We start from the raw sequence: 15,703 nt of genomic DNA on the forward strand, positions 1-15,703 counted from the left end.
CATAGAATACAGTTATATCTATCATAGAATTTAAAAAATAAATAATAATTTAAACTTTATTTAACCAGGCAAGTCAGTTAAGAACAAATTCTTATTTTCAATGACGGCCTAGGAACAGTGGGTTAACTGCCTGTTCAGGGGCAGAACGACAGAGTTGTACCTTGTCAGCTCGGGGGTTTGAACTCGCAACCTTCCGGTTACTAGTCCAACGCTCTAACCACTAGGCTACCCTGCCGCCCCATACAGTTCTCTATCATAGAATACAGTTATGTATATCATAGAATACAGTTATATCTATCATAGAATACAGTTCTCTATCATAGAATACAGTTATATATATCATAGAATACAGTTATATCTATCATAGAATACAGTTCTCTATCATAGAATACAGTTATATATATATATATATATATATCATAGAATACAGTTCTCTATCATAGAATACAGTTCTCTATCATAGAATACAGTTATATCTATCATAGAATACAGTTATATCTATCATAGAATACAGTTCTCTATCATAGAATACAGCTACAGTTCATCTTCATTAGCTCTTCTTGATGCTGGTCATCATTTTAAAAGTTAATCCCAAAGTGTCCAACATTTAGGTTTACTTTTGACATACGAGGGCATGATTTACCAATGAGGGTCATCCATTATTCAAATGAGTTCCATTCTCCAATCTTCCCCCTGTCCCTAACACATTTTTCAGCAGCAACAGCCTTTTGACTAGCAGCCTGTAGAAGCCAATGGTCCATGTCCCCTGTGTCTCTCTCTCTCCCTCTGTCTCTCTCTCTCTCTCTGTCCCTCTCTCTCTCCCTCTCCCTTCTCTCTCTCTCTCTCTCTCTCTCTGTCCCTCTGTCTCTCCCTTCTCTCTCTCTCTCTCTACCTCTCCCTTCTCTCTCTCTCTCCCTCTCCCTTCTCTCTCTGCCTCTCTCTCTCTCTCTCTCTCTCCCTTCTCACTCTCCCTTCTCTCTCTCTCTCTCTCTCTCTCTCTCTCTCTGTGTGTCTCTCCCTCTCTCTCTGTGTGTCTCTCCCTCTCTCTCTCCCTCTCCCTTCTCTCTCTGTCTCTCTCTCTCTCTCTCTCTCTCTCTCTGTCTCTCTGTCTCTCTCTCTCTCCCCCCCTTCTCTCTCTGTCTCTCTGTCTCTCTCTCTCCCTTCTCTCTCTCTCTCTCTCTCTCTCTCCCTTCCCTACTCTCTCTCTCGCTCTCTCCCTTCCCTACTCTCTCTCTCTCTGTCTCTCTGTCTCTCTCTCTCTCCCCCCCTTCTCTCTCTGTCTCTCTCTCTCTCCCTTCTCTCTCTCTCTCTCTCCCTTCTCTCTCTCTCTCTCTCTCTCTTTCTCTCTCTCTCTCCCTTCCCTACTCTCTCTCTCTCTCTCTCTGTCTCTGTCTCTCTCTCTCTCTCTCTCTCTCTCTCTCTCCCCCTTCCTTCTCTCTCTCTCTCTCTCTCTCTCTATCTGTTTTCACGCTAGGCTATACAAAACACGCTGTTTGCCATGCAGTCAAAGGGTTAGTTATGGTGATTCATAAGACTGTTGAAGGATGATTTGTCCCAGTCTGTGTCCTTCCCATTCCTCTGAATATATCAAACGAGAGCTTTGTTAGAATATATAATTGAGGTATTAAAAAAATAATTACCATCAAGTCAAAGAATGTATGACGAGAGATCACTTTAGCACTTAGCTCCAAATTGCATTCTTTGTGTGGAAGGACAAATGGTGACCCAACTACTAACGGTATGGTGTAGGGCAAGCTGGACACAAGGGACGGGGAGGATATGTGCAAAAGGACAATGACAGTGATATCCAATGGAGAGAGGCTGTCTCTGTAACCGGTGTGAAATGGCTAGCTAATTAGCGGCGTGCGCTAATAGCATTTCAATCGTTGACGTCACTCCCTCTTGAAGAAGTTGTTTGCCTTACTCTGCGAAGTTTGGAACACTGTTTATTATTGGTCTATTAACGCATTTACTGACAGGTGATGTCACCAGGCAGGCCAAAACTCCATCCCGCCAAAACAGGCTGACATTTCAGGTGTTTTTTTTTTTGTTTTTTACACAGCTCTTACGACAGATTTTTTTTACCTTGTCAGCTCAGGGATTCGATCCAGCAAGTTCATGGAAATCTCACTACGACCACCCTCTCTTTTTACTTCAAATGGACCTTAACTGAATTAGCATTAGGCCTAATTGATTAATATCTCATTCTTGAAGCTTGAAAGTACCCTTTAGCGTTCTAAGGAGGGAATTCACCACTCTTCTTTAAATACGGATCAAGATCTTTGCCTTATTTTTCTTTTTTTACCCACTAGGAACGGTGGGTTAACTGCCTGTTCAGGGGCAGAACGACAGATTTGTACTTTGTCAGCTCGGGGGTTTGAACTTGCAACCTTTCGATTACTAGTCCAACGCTCTAACCACTAGGCTACCCTGCCGCCTCTACACTCTAACCACTAGGCTACCCTGCCGCCTCTACACTCTAACCACTAGGCTACCCTGCCGCCTCCACACTCTAACCACTAGGCTACCCTGCCGCCTCTACACTCTAACCACTAGGCTACCCTGCCGCCTCTACACTCTAACCACTAGGCTACCCTGCCGCCTCTACACTCTAACCACTAGGCTACCCTGCCCCCTCTACACTCTAACCACTAGGCTACCCTGCCGCCTCTACACTCTAACCACTAGGCTACCCTGCCGCCTCTACACTCTAACCACTAGGCTACCCTGCCGCCTCTACACTCTAACCACTAGGCTACCCTGCCGCCTCTACACTCTAACCACTAGGCTACCCTGCCGCCTCTACACTCTAACCACTAGGCTACCCTGCCGCCTCTACACTCTAACCACTAGGCTACCCTGCCCCCTCTACACTCTAACCACTAGGCTACCCTGCCGCTCTGGATGATCATATACAGGGCATTTGGAAAGTATTCAAGACCCCGCCCCCTTTTCTAAGTTTTGTTACGTTACAGCCGTATTATAAAATGTATTCAATTATTTTTTTTCCTCGTCGATCTACACACAGTTTTTACACATTTCTGCAAATGTTTTAAAAATTAAAAACACAAATACCTTTTTTTACATACGTGTTCAGACCCTTTGCTATGAGACTCGAAATTGAGCTCAGGTGCATCCTGTTTCTATTGAAAAAACCTTTGAAATGTTTCTACAACTTGATTGGAGTCCACCTGTGGTAAATTGAATTGATTGGACATGATTTGGAAAGGGCACACACCTGTCTACAGTATTTTTATTTGAATGACTTCTGGCTCTGTGTGTGTGACTGTTTCCTCAAGGGGCCACTAAAGACATGGGGAAAATGTTAGGAGGAGAGGAGGAGAAGGATCCAGAGGTTGCGAAGAAGAAGAAGGAGGAAGAGGAGGAGAGACAGGAGGCACTGAGACAACAGGAAGAGGAGAGGAAGGATAAGCACCGGAAAATGGAGGCAGAAAGAGAAGTAGTACGACAGTCCATCAGGGACAAGGTGAGTACTGCAGCAGTCCACAAACTAGTCTGAAACTATTTTACATTCAATGTTCAACTGAGAGACCTTACAGATCATTTTGTGTGTGGGGTGCAGAGATGAGGTAGTCATTCAAAAATCATGGTAAACATTATTATTGCACATAGAGTGAGTCAAATCAAATCAAACTATATTTGTCACATGCGCCGAATACAACAGGTGTAGTAGACCTCACAGTGAAATGCTGAATACAACAGGTGTAGACCTTACAGTGAAATGCTGAATACAACAGGTGTAGGTAGACCTTACAGTGAAATGCTGAATACAACAGGTGTAGTAGACCTTACAGTGAAATGCTGAATACAACAGGTTAGACCTTACAGTGAAATGCTGAATACAACAGGTGTAGTAGACCTTACAGTGAAATGCTGAATACAACAGGTGTAGGTAGACCTTACAGTGAAATGCTGAATACAACAGGTGTAGACCTTACAGTGAAATGCTGAATACAACAGGTGTAGTAGACCTTACAGTGAAATGCTGAATACAACAGGTGTAGGTAGACCTTACAGTGAAATGCTGAATACAACAGGTGTAGTAGACCTTACAGTGAAATGCTGAATACAACAGGTGTAGTAGACCTTACAGTGAAATGCTGAATACAACAGGTGTAGTAGACCTTACAGTGAAATGCTGAATACAACAGGTGTAGGTAGACCTTACAGTGCAATGCTGAATACAACAGGTGTAGGTAGACCTTACAGTGAAATGCTGAATACAACAGGTGTAGTAGACCTTACAGTGAAATGCTGAATACAACAGGTGTAGGTAGACCTTACAGTGAAATGCTGAATACAACAGGTGTAGTAGACCTTACAGTGAAATGCTGAATACAACAGGTTAGACCTTACAGTGAAATGCTGAATACAACAGGTGTAGTAGACCTTACAGTGAAATGCTGAATACAACAGGTGTAGGTAGACCTTACAGTGAAATGCTGAATACAACAGGTGTAGTAGACCTTACAGTGAAATGCTGAATACAACAGGTTAGACCTTACAGTGAAATGCTGAATACAACAGGTGTAGTAGACCTTACAGTGAAATGCTGAATACAACAGGTGTAGGTAGACCTTACAGTGAAATGCTGAATACAACAGGTGTAGACCTTACAGTGAAATGCTGAATACAACAGGTGTAGTAGACCTTACAGTGAAATGCTGAATACAACAGGTGTAGGTAGACCTTACAGTGAAATGCTGAATACAACAGGTGTAGTAGACCTTACAGTGAAATGCTGAATACAACAGGTGTAGTAGACCTTACAGTGAAATGCTGAATACAACAGGTGTAGTAGACCTTACAGTGAAATGCTGAATACAACAGGTGTAGGTAGACCTTACAGTGCAATGCTGAATACAACAGGTGTAGGTAGACCTTACAGTGAAATGCTGAATACAACAGGTGTAGTAGACCTTACAGTGAAATGCTGAATAGAACAGGTGTAGTAGACCTTACAGTGAAATGCTGAATACATCAGGTTAGACCTTACAATGAAATGCTGAATACAACAGGTGTAGTAGACCTCACAGTGAAATGCTGAATACAACAGGTGTAGTAGACCTTACAGTGAAATGCTGAATACATCAGGTTAGACCTTACAGTGAAATGCTGAATACAACAGGTGTAGTAGACCTCACAGTGAAATGCTGAATACAACAGGTGTAGTAGACCTCACAGTGAAATGCTGAATACAACAGGTGTAGTAGACCTCACAGTGAAATGCTGAATACAACAGGTGTAGTAGACCTTACAGTGCAATGCTGAATACAACAGGTGTAGTAGACCTTACAGTGAAATGCTGAATACAACAGGTGTAGTAGACCTTACAGTGAAATGCTGAATACAACAGGTATAGTAGACCTTACAGTGAAATGCTGAATACAACAGGTGTAGTAGACCTTACAGTGAAATGCTGAATACAACAGGTGTAGTAGGACCTCACAGTGAAATGCTGAATACAACAGGTGTAGACCTTACAGTGAAATGCTGAATACAACAGGTGTAGTAGACCTCACAGTGAAATGCCGAATACAACAGGTGTATTCACCTTACAGTGAAATGCTGAATACAACAGGTGTAGTAGACCTTACAGTGAAATGCTGAATACAACAGGTGTAGTAGACCTCACAGTGAAATGCTGAATACAACAGGTGTAGTAGACCTTACAGTGAAATGCTGAATACAACAGGTGTAGGTAGATCTTACAGTGAAATGCTGAATACAACAGGTGTAGGTAGATCTTACAGTGAAATGCTGAATACAACAGGTGTAGTAGACATTACAGTGAAATGCTGAATACAACAGGTGTAGGTAGACCTTACAGTGAAATGCTGAATACAACAGGTGTAGGTAGATCTTACAGTGAAATGCTGAATACAACAGGTGTAGGTAGATCTTACAGTGGAATGCTGAATACAACAGGTGTAGGTAGACCTTACAGTGAAATGCTGAATACAACAGATTATACCTTACAGTGAAATGCTGAATACAACAGGTGTAGTAGACCTCACAGTGAAATGCTGAATACAACAGGTGTAGTAGACCTTACAGTGAAATGCTGAATACAACAGGTTAGACCTTACAGTGAAATGCTGAATACATCAGGTTAGACCTTACAGTGAAATGCTGAATACAACAGGTGTAGTAGACCTTACAGTGAAATGCTGAATACATCAGGTTAGACCTTACACTGAAATGCTGAATACATCAGGTTAGACCTTACAGTGAAATGCTGAATACATCAGGTTAGACCTTACAGTGAAATGCTGAATACAACAGGTGTAGGTAGACCTCACAGTGAAATGCTGAATACAACAGGTGTAGTAGACCTTACAGTGAAATGCTGAATACAACAGGTGTAGTAGACCTCAGAGTGAAATGCTGAATACAACAGGTTCACCTCACAGTGAAATGCTGAATATAACAGGTGTAGTAGACCTTACAGTGAAATGCTGAATACAACAGGTGTAGTAGACCTTACAGTGAAATGCTGAATACAACAGGTGTAGTAGACCTCACAGTGAAATGCTGAATACAACAGGTGTAGTAGACCTTACAGTGAAATGCTGAATACATCAGGTTAGACCTTACAGTGAAATGCTGAATACAACAGGTGTAGTAGACCTCACAGTGAAATGCTGAATACAACAGGTGTAGTAGACCTCACAGTGAAATGCTGAATACAACAGGTGTAGTAGACCTCACAGTGAAATGCTGAATACAACAGGTGTAGTAGACCTTACAGTGCAATGCTGAATACAACAGGTGTAGTAGACCTTACAGTGAAATGCTGAATACAACAGGTGTAGTAGACCTTACAGTGAAATGCTGAATACAACAGGTATAGTAGACCTTACAGTGAAATGCTGAATACAACAGGTGTAGTAGACCTTAAAGTGAAATGCTGAATACAACAGGTGTAGTAGGACCTCACAGTGAAATGCTGAATATAACAGGTGTAGACCTTACAGTGAAATGCTGAATACAACAGGTGTAGTAGACCTCACAGTGAAATGCCGAATACAACAGGTGTATTCACCTTACAGTGAAATGCTGAATACAACAGGTGTAGTAGACCTTACAGTGAAATGCTGAATACAACAGGTGTAGTAGACCTCACAGTGAAATGCTGAATACAACAGGTGTAGTAGACCTTACAGTGAAATGCTGAATACAACAGGTGTAGGTAGATCTTACAGTGAAATGCTGAATACAACAGGTGTAGTAGACATTACAGTGAAATGCTGAATACAACAGGTGTAGGTAGACCTTACAGTGAAATGCTGAATACAACAGGTGTAGGTAGATCTTACAGTGAAATGCTGAATACAACAGGTGTAGGTAGATCTTACAGTGGAATGCTGAATACAACAGGTGTAGGTAGACCTTACAGTGAAATGCTGAATACAACAGATTATACCTTACAGTGAAATGCTGAATACAACAGGTGTAGTAGACCTCACAGTGAAATGCTGAATACAACAGGTGTAGTAGACCTTACAGTGAAATGCTGAATACAACAGGTTAGACCTTACAGTGAAATGCTGAATACATCAGGTTAGACCTTACAGTGAAATGCTGAATACAACAGGTGTAGTAGACCTTACAGTGAAATGCTGAATACATCAGGTTAGACCTTACACTGAAATGCTGAATACATCAGGTTAGACCTTACAGTGAAATGCTGAATACATCAGGTTAGACCTTACAGTGAAATGCTGAATACAACAGGTGTAGGTAGACCTCACAGTGAAATGCTGAATACAACAGGTGTAGTAGACCTTACAGTGAAATGCTGAATACAACAGGTGTAGTAGACCTCAGAGTGAAATGCTGAATACAACAGGTTCACCTCACAGTGAAATGCTGAATATAACAGGTGTAGTAGACCTTACAGTGAAATGCTGAATACAACAGGTGTAGTAGACCTTACAGTGAAATGCTGAATACAACAGGTGTAGTAGACCTTACAGTGAAATGCTGAATACAATAGGTGTAGTAGACCTTACAGTGAAATGCTGAATACAACAGGTGTAGTAGACCTTACAGTGAAATGCTGAATACATCAGGTTAGACCTTACAGTGAAATGCTGAATACAACAGGTGTAGTAGACCTTACAGTGAAATGCTGAATACAACAGGTTAGACCTTACAGTGAAATGCTGAATACAACAGGTGTAGTAGACCTTACAGTGAAATGCTGAATACAACAGGTGTAGTAGACCTTACAGTGAAATGCTGAATACAACAGGTGTAGTAGACCTCACAGTGAAATGCTGAATACAACAGGTGTAGTAGACCTTACAGTGAAATGCTGAATACAACAGGTGTAGTAGACCTCAGAGTGAAATGCTGAATACAACAGGTTCACCTCACAGTGAAATGCTGAATACAACAGGTGTAGTAGACCTTACAGTGAAATGCTGAATACAACAGGTGTAGTAGACCTTACAGTGAAATGCTGAATACAACAGGTTAGACCTTACAGTGAAATGCTGAATACATCAGGTTAGACCTTACAGTGAAATGCTGAATACAACAGGTGTAGTAGACCTTACAGTGAAATGCTGAATACATCAGGTTAGACCTTACAGTGAAATGCTGAATACATCAGGTTAGACCTTACAGTGAAATGCTGAATACATCAGGTTAGACCTTACAGTGAAATGCTGAATACAACAGGTGTAGGTAGACCTCACAGTGAAATGCTGAATACAACAGGTGTAGTAGACCTTACAGTGAAATGCTGAATACAACAGGTGTAGTAGACCTCAGAGTGAAATGCTGAATACAACAGGTTCACCTCACAGTGAAATGCTGAATATAACAGGTGTAGTAGACCTTACAGTGAAATGCTGAATACAACAGGTGTAGTAGACCTTACAGTGAAATGCTGAATACAACAGGTTAGACCTTACAGTGAAATGCTGAATACAACAGGTGTAGTAGACCTTACAGTGAAATGCTGAATACAACAGGTGTAGTAGACCTTACAGTGAAATGCTGAATACAACAGGTGTAGTAGACCTCACAGTGAAATGCTGAATACAACATGTGTAGTAGACCTTACAGTGAAATGCTGAATACAACAGGTGTAGTAGACCTCAGAGTGAAATGCTGAATACAACAGGTTCACCTCACAGTGAAATGCTGAATACAACAGGTGTAGTAGACCTTACAGTGAAATGCTGAATACAACAGGTGTAGTAGACCTTACAGTGAAATGCTGAATACAACAGGTTAGACCTTACAGTGAAATGCTGAATACATCAGGTTAGACCTTACAGTGAAATGCTGAATACAACAGGTGTAGTAGACCTTACAGTGAAATGCTGAATACATCAGGTTAGACCTTACAGTGAAATGCTGAATACATCAGGTTAGACCTTACAGTGAAATGCTGAATACATCAGGTTAGACCTTACAGTGAAATGCTGAATACAACAGGTGTAGGTAGACCTCACAGTGAAATGCTGAATACAACAGGTGTAGTAGACCTTACAGTGAAATGCTGAATACAACAGGTGTAGTAGACCTCAGAGTGAAATGCTGAATACAACAGGTTCACCTCACAGTGAAATGCTGAATATAACAGGTGTAGTAGACATTACAGTGAAATGCTGAATACAACAGGTGTAGTAGACCTTACAGTGAAATGCTGAATACAACAGGTGTAGTAGACCTTACAGTGAAATGCTGAATACAACAGGTTAGACCTTACAGTGAAATGCTGAATACATCAGGTTAGACCTTACAGTGAAATGCTGAATACATCAGGTTAGACCTTACAGTGAAATGCTGAATACAACAGGTGTAGTAGACCTTACAGTGAAATGCTGAATACATCAGGTTAGACCTTACAGTGAAATGCTGAATACATCAGGTTAGACCTTACAGTGAAATGCTGAATACAACAGGTGTAGTAGACCTTACAGTGAAATGCTGAATACAACAGGTTAGACCTTACAGTGAAATGCTGAATACAACAGGTGTAGTAGACCTTACAGTGAAATGCTGAATACAACAGGTGTAGTAGACCTTACAGTGAAATGCTGAATACAACAGGTGTAGTAGACCTCACAGTGAAATGCTGAATACAACAGGTGTAGTAGACCTTACAGTGAAATGCTGAATACAACAGGTGTAGTAGACCTCACAGTGAAATGCTGAATACAACAGGTGTAGTAGACCTCAGAGTGAAATGCTGAATACAACAGGTGTAGTAGACCTCAGAGTGAAATGCTGAATACAACAGGTGTAGTAGACCTTACAGTGAAATGCTGAATACAACAGGTGTAGTAGACCTTACAGTGAAATGCTGAATACAACAGGTGTAGTAGACCTCACAGTGAAATGCTGAATACAACAGGTGTAGTAGACCTTACAGTGAAATGCTGAATACAACAGGTGTAGGTAGATCTTACAGTGAAATGCTGAATACAACAGGTGTAGGTAGATCTTACAGTGAAATGCTGAATACAACAGGTGTAGTAGACATTACAGTGAAATGCTGAATACAACAGGTGTAGGTAGACCTTACAGTGAAATGCTGAATACAACAGGTGTAGGTAGATCTTACAGTGAAATGCTGAATACAACAGGTGTAGGTAGATCTTACAGTGGAATGCTGAATACAACAGGTGTAGGTAGACCTTACAGTGAAATGCTGAATACAACAGATTATACCTTACAGTGAAATGCTGAATACAACAGGTGTAGTAGACCTCACAGTGAAATGCTGAATACAACAGGTGTAGTAGACCTTACAGTGAAATGCTGAATACAACAGGTTAGACCTTACAGTGAAATGCTGAATACATCAGGTTAGACCTTACAGTGAAATGCTGAATACAACAGGTGTAGTAGACCTTACAGTGAAATGCTGAATACATCAGGTTAGACCTTACACTGAAATGCTGAATACATCAGGTTAGACCTTACAGTGAAATGCTGAATACATCAGGTTAGACCTCAGAGTGAAATGCTGAATACAACAGGTTCACCTCACAGTGAAATGCTGAATATAACAGGTGTAGTAGACCTTACAGTGAAATGCTGAATACAACAGGTGTAGTAGACCTTACAGTGAAATGCTGAATACAACAGGTGTAGTAGACCTTACAGTGAAATGCTGAATACAATAGGTGTAGTAGACCTTACAGTGAAATGCTGAATACAACAGGTGTAGTAGACCTTACAGTGAAATGCTGAATACATCAGGTTAGACCTTACAGTGAAATGCTGAATACAACAGGTGTAGTAGACCTTACAGTGAAATGCTGAATACAACAGGTTAGACCTTACAGTGAAATGCTGAATACAACAGGTGTAGTAGACCTTACAGTGAAATGCTGAATACAACAGGTGTAGTAGACCTTACAGTGAAATGCTGAATACAACAGGTGTAGTAGACCTCACAGTGAAATGCTGAATACAACAGGTGTAGTAGACCTTACAGTGAAATGCTGAATACAACAGGTGTAGTAGACCTTACAGTGAAATGCTGAATACAACAGGTTCACCTCACAGTGAAATGCTGAATACAACAGGTGTAGTAGACCTTACAGTGAAATGCTGAATACAACAGGTGTAGTAGACCTTACAGTGAAATGCTGAATACAACAGGTTAGACCTTACAGTGAAATGCTGAATACATCAGGTTAGACCTTACAGTGAAATGCTGAATACATCAGGTTAGACCTTACAGTGAAATGCTGAATACATCAGGTTAGACCTTACAGTGAAATGCTGAATACAACAGGTGTAGGTAGACCTCACAGTGAAATGCTGAATACAACAGGTGTAGTAGACCTTACAGTGAAATGCTGAATACAACAGGTGTAGTAGACCTCAGAGTGAAATGCTGAATACAACAGGTTCACCTCACAGTGAAATGCTGAATATAACAGGTGTAGTAGACCTTACAGTGAAATGCTGAATACAACAGGTGTAGTAGACCTTACAGTGAAATGCTGAATACAACAGGTGTAGTAGACCTTACAGTGAAATGCTGAATACAACAGGTGTAGTAGACCTTACAGTGAAATGCTGAATACAACAGGTGTAGTAGACCTTACAGTGAAATGCTGAATACATCAGGTTAGACCTTACAGTGAAATGCTGAATACAACAGGTGTAGTAGACCTTACAGTGAAATGCTGAATACAACAGGTTAGTACCTCACAGTGAAATGCTGAATACAACAGGTGTAGTAGACCTTACAGTGAAATGCTGAATACAACAGGTGTAGTAGACCTTACAGTGAAATGCTGAATACAACAGGTGTAGTAGACCTCACAGTGAAATGCTGAATACAACAGGTGTAGTAGACCTTACAGTGAAATGCTGAATACAACAGGTGTAGTAGACCTCACAGTGAAATGCTGAATACAACAGGTTCACCTCAGTGAAATGCTGACATCAGGTTAAAATGCTGAATACAACAGGTGTAGTAGACCTTTACAGTGAAATGCTGAATACAACAGGTGTAGTAGACCTTACAGTGAAATGCTGAATACAACAGGTTAGACCTTACAGTGAAATGCTGAATACATCAGGTTAGACCTTACAGTGAAATGCTGAATACAACAGGTGTAGTAGACCTTACAGTGAAATGCTGAATACATCAGGTTAGACCTTACAGTGAAATGCTGAATACATCAGGTTAGACCTTACAGTGAAATGCTGAATACATCAGGTTAGACCTTACAGTGAAATGCTGAATACAACAGGTGTAGTAGACCTCACAGTGAAATGCTGAATACAACAGGTGTAGTAGACCTTACAGTGAAATGCTGAATACAACAGGTGAAATGTAATACAACAGACCTCAGAGTGAAATGCTGAATACAACAGGTTCACCTCACAGTGAAATGCTGAATATAACAGGTTAGTAGACCTTACAGTGAAATGCTGAATACAACAGGTGTAGTAGACCTTACAGTGAAATGCTGAATACAACAGGTGTAGTAGACCTTACAGTGAAATGCTGAATACAACAGGTGTAGTAGACCTTACAGTGAAATGCTGAATACAACAGGTGTAGTAGACCTTACAGTGAAAATACATCAGCTGAAATACAATAGGTGTAGTAGACCTTACAGTGAAATGCTGAATACAACAGGTGTAGTAGACCTTACAGTGAAATGCTGAATACAACAGGTTAGACCTAGTAGACCTGTAGTAGACCTACAGTGAAATGCTGAATACAACAGGTGTAGTAGACCTGAATACAACAGGTGTAGTAGACAGTGAAATGCTGAATACAACAGGTGTAGTAGACCTTACAGTGAAATGCTGAATACAACAGGTGTAGTAGACCTCACAGTGAAATGCTGAATACAACAGGTGTAGTAGACCTTACAGTGAAATGCTGAATACAACAGGTGTAGTAGACCTTACAGTGAAATGCTGAATACAACAGGTGTAGTAGACCTCACAGTGAAATGCTGAATACAAGCCCTTAACCAACAATGCAGTTTTAAGAAGAAAAAAAGAGAAGTCAAAAAAGTAAGAGATAAGAATAACAAGTAATTAAAGAGCAGCAGAAAATAACAATAGTGAGACTATATACAGGGGGCACCGGTACAGAGTCAATGTGCTGGGGGCACCGGTACAGAGTCAATGTGCTGGGGGCACCGGTACAGAGTCAATGTGCTGGGGGCACCGGTACAGAGTCAATGTGCTGGGGGCACCGGTACAGAGTCAATGTGCTGGGGGCACCGGTACAGAGTCAATGTGCTGGGGGCACCGGTATAGAGTCAATGTGCTGGGGGCACCGGTACAGAGTCAATGTGCTGGGGGCACCGGTACAGAGTCAATGTGCTGGGGGCACCGGTACAGAGTCAATGTGCTGGGGGCACCGGTACAGAGTCAATGTGCTGGGGGCACCGGTACAGAGTCAATGTGCTGGGGGCACCGGTACAGAGTCAATGTGCTGGGGGCACCGGTACAGAGTCAATGTGCTGGGGGCACCGGTACAGAGTCAATGTGCTGGGGGCACCGGTACAGAGTCAATGTGCTGGGTGCACCGGTACAGAGTCAATGTGCTGGGGGCACCGGTACAGAGTCAATGTGCTGGGGGCACCGGTTAGTCAAGGTAATTGAGGTAATATGTACATGTAGGTTGAATTATTAAAGTGACTATGTATAGATAATTAACAGAGAGTAGCAGCAGCAGCGTAAGGGGGGGGGGGGGGGTGCAAATAGTCTTCGTTGCCATTTGATTAGCTGTTCAGAAGTCTAATGGCTCGGGGGTAGAAGCTGTTTAGAACCCTCTTGGACCTAGACTTGGCGCTCCAGTACCGCTTGCCATGCGGTAGTAGGGAGAACAGTTCATGACTAAGGTGGCTGGATTCTTTGACAATTTTTAGGGCCTTCTTCTGACACCGCCTGGCATAGAGGTCCTAGATGGCAGGAAGCTTGGCCCAGTGATGTACTGGGTCGTACGCACTACCCTCTGTAGTGCCTTGCTTTCAGAGTCCGAGCAGTTGCCATACCAGGCAGTGATGCAACCGGTCAGCATGCTCTCGATGGTGCAGCTGTATAACTTTTTAAGGATCTGAGGACCCATGCCAAATCTTTTCAGTCTCCTGAGGGGGAATAGGTTTTGTCGAGTCCATACAACTTATTATGTTACTTGTTAAATAAATATTTACTCCTGAACTTATTTAGGTTTGCCATAACAAAGGTGTTAATTAGTTAAAAAAAAACAGGCAGGTGACAAAAAAACATGGCAATTCAACATGTTTTAATTCCACTTTGTAACACAACAAAATGTGGAAAAAGTCCGTGTGTGAATACTTTCTGAAGGCAATATAGGTCCAAGAATCAAACCTTGTGGAACACCATATGACCTCAACAGGGGGGTGGGGGGCGTTACTTCTTTGAAAGTGACATCCTCATACAGTATATACTGCATAGTATTAACTCTCTGCCCTTCATCCGCGCAGTATGGACTGAAGAAGAAGGAGGAGAAGGAGGCGGAAGAGAAGGCAGCCATGGAGCAGGCCTGTGAGGGGTCTCTGACGCGCGCCAAGAAGGCCATCCCAGCCGGGTGTGGAGACGAGGACGACGAGGATGAGGAGAGCATTCTGGACACCGTCCTCAAGTTCCTCCCTGGACGTCTGCAGGACATGTTCAAGAAGTAATGAACACATCAACAACAACAACAACAACACATCGGTCCAGCCAGGGGAGGGGGAGTGGGGGAGATCTGGGACAGGGGGAGATCTGGGACTGGGGGAGTGGGGGAGATCTGGGACAGGGGGGATCTGGGACTGGGGGAGTGGGGGAGATCTGGGACTGGGGGAGATCTGGGACTGGGGGAGTGGGGGGATCTGGGACAGGGGGAGATCTGGGACTGGGGGAGGGGAGGGAGATCTGGGACAGGGGAGGGGGAGTGGGGGAGATCTGGGACAGGGGGAGATCTGGGACTGGGGGAGGGGAGGGGAGATCTGGGACTGGAGGAGGGGGGTAGGAGGGGTGGAAGGGTTCTTGCCAAACTGTGAGGTGGCTATTCACTGCCTTTACAGAAATATTTGTTGTTTTCTAGACTAGACACAATGTGGTTATATACCGCCCCACAGCTTTTGGTCGGTCTCTCAATCACCGACTAAGTGTATATATAAAAAATAATTATCCACTTATCTAACATTCCAAAATTGGTAGATCGATC

General features: G+C 42.4%; 1 protein-coding gene across 1 annotated transcript in view; it reads left to right on the forward strand.

Moving 5' to 3' along the window:
• The window catches only part of LOC135572123 (complexin-2-like), a 39,915-nt gene extending 24,703 nt beyond the window's left edge, over positions 1–15,212 (forward strand). Inside the window, exons 3-4 of the mRNA XM_065019153.1 lie at positions 3,300–3,487; positions 14,979–15,212. Of these exons, the coding sequence (XP_064875225.1) occupies positions 3,300–3,487; positions 14,979–15,176 (386 nt within the window). The 3' untranslated portion in view covers positions 15,177–15,212. The remainder of the gene's footprint in view (positions 1–3,299; positions 3,488–14,978) is intronic.
• Positions 15,213–15,703: the final 491 nt, after the last annotated feature.

This window comes from Oncorhynchus nerka, linkage group LG6 (genome assembly GCF_034236695.1).
Source record: "Oncorhynchus nerka isolate Pitt River linkage group LG6, Oner_Uvic_2.0, whole genome shotgun sequence".
NCBI lineage: Eukaryota > Metazoa > Chordata > Actinopteri > Salmoniformes > Salmonidae > Oncorhynchus > Oncorhynchus nerka.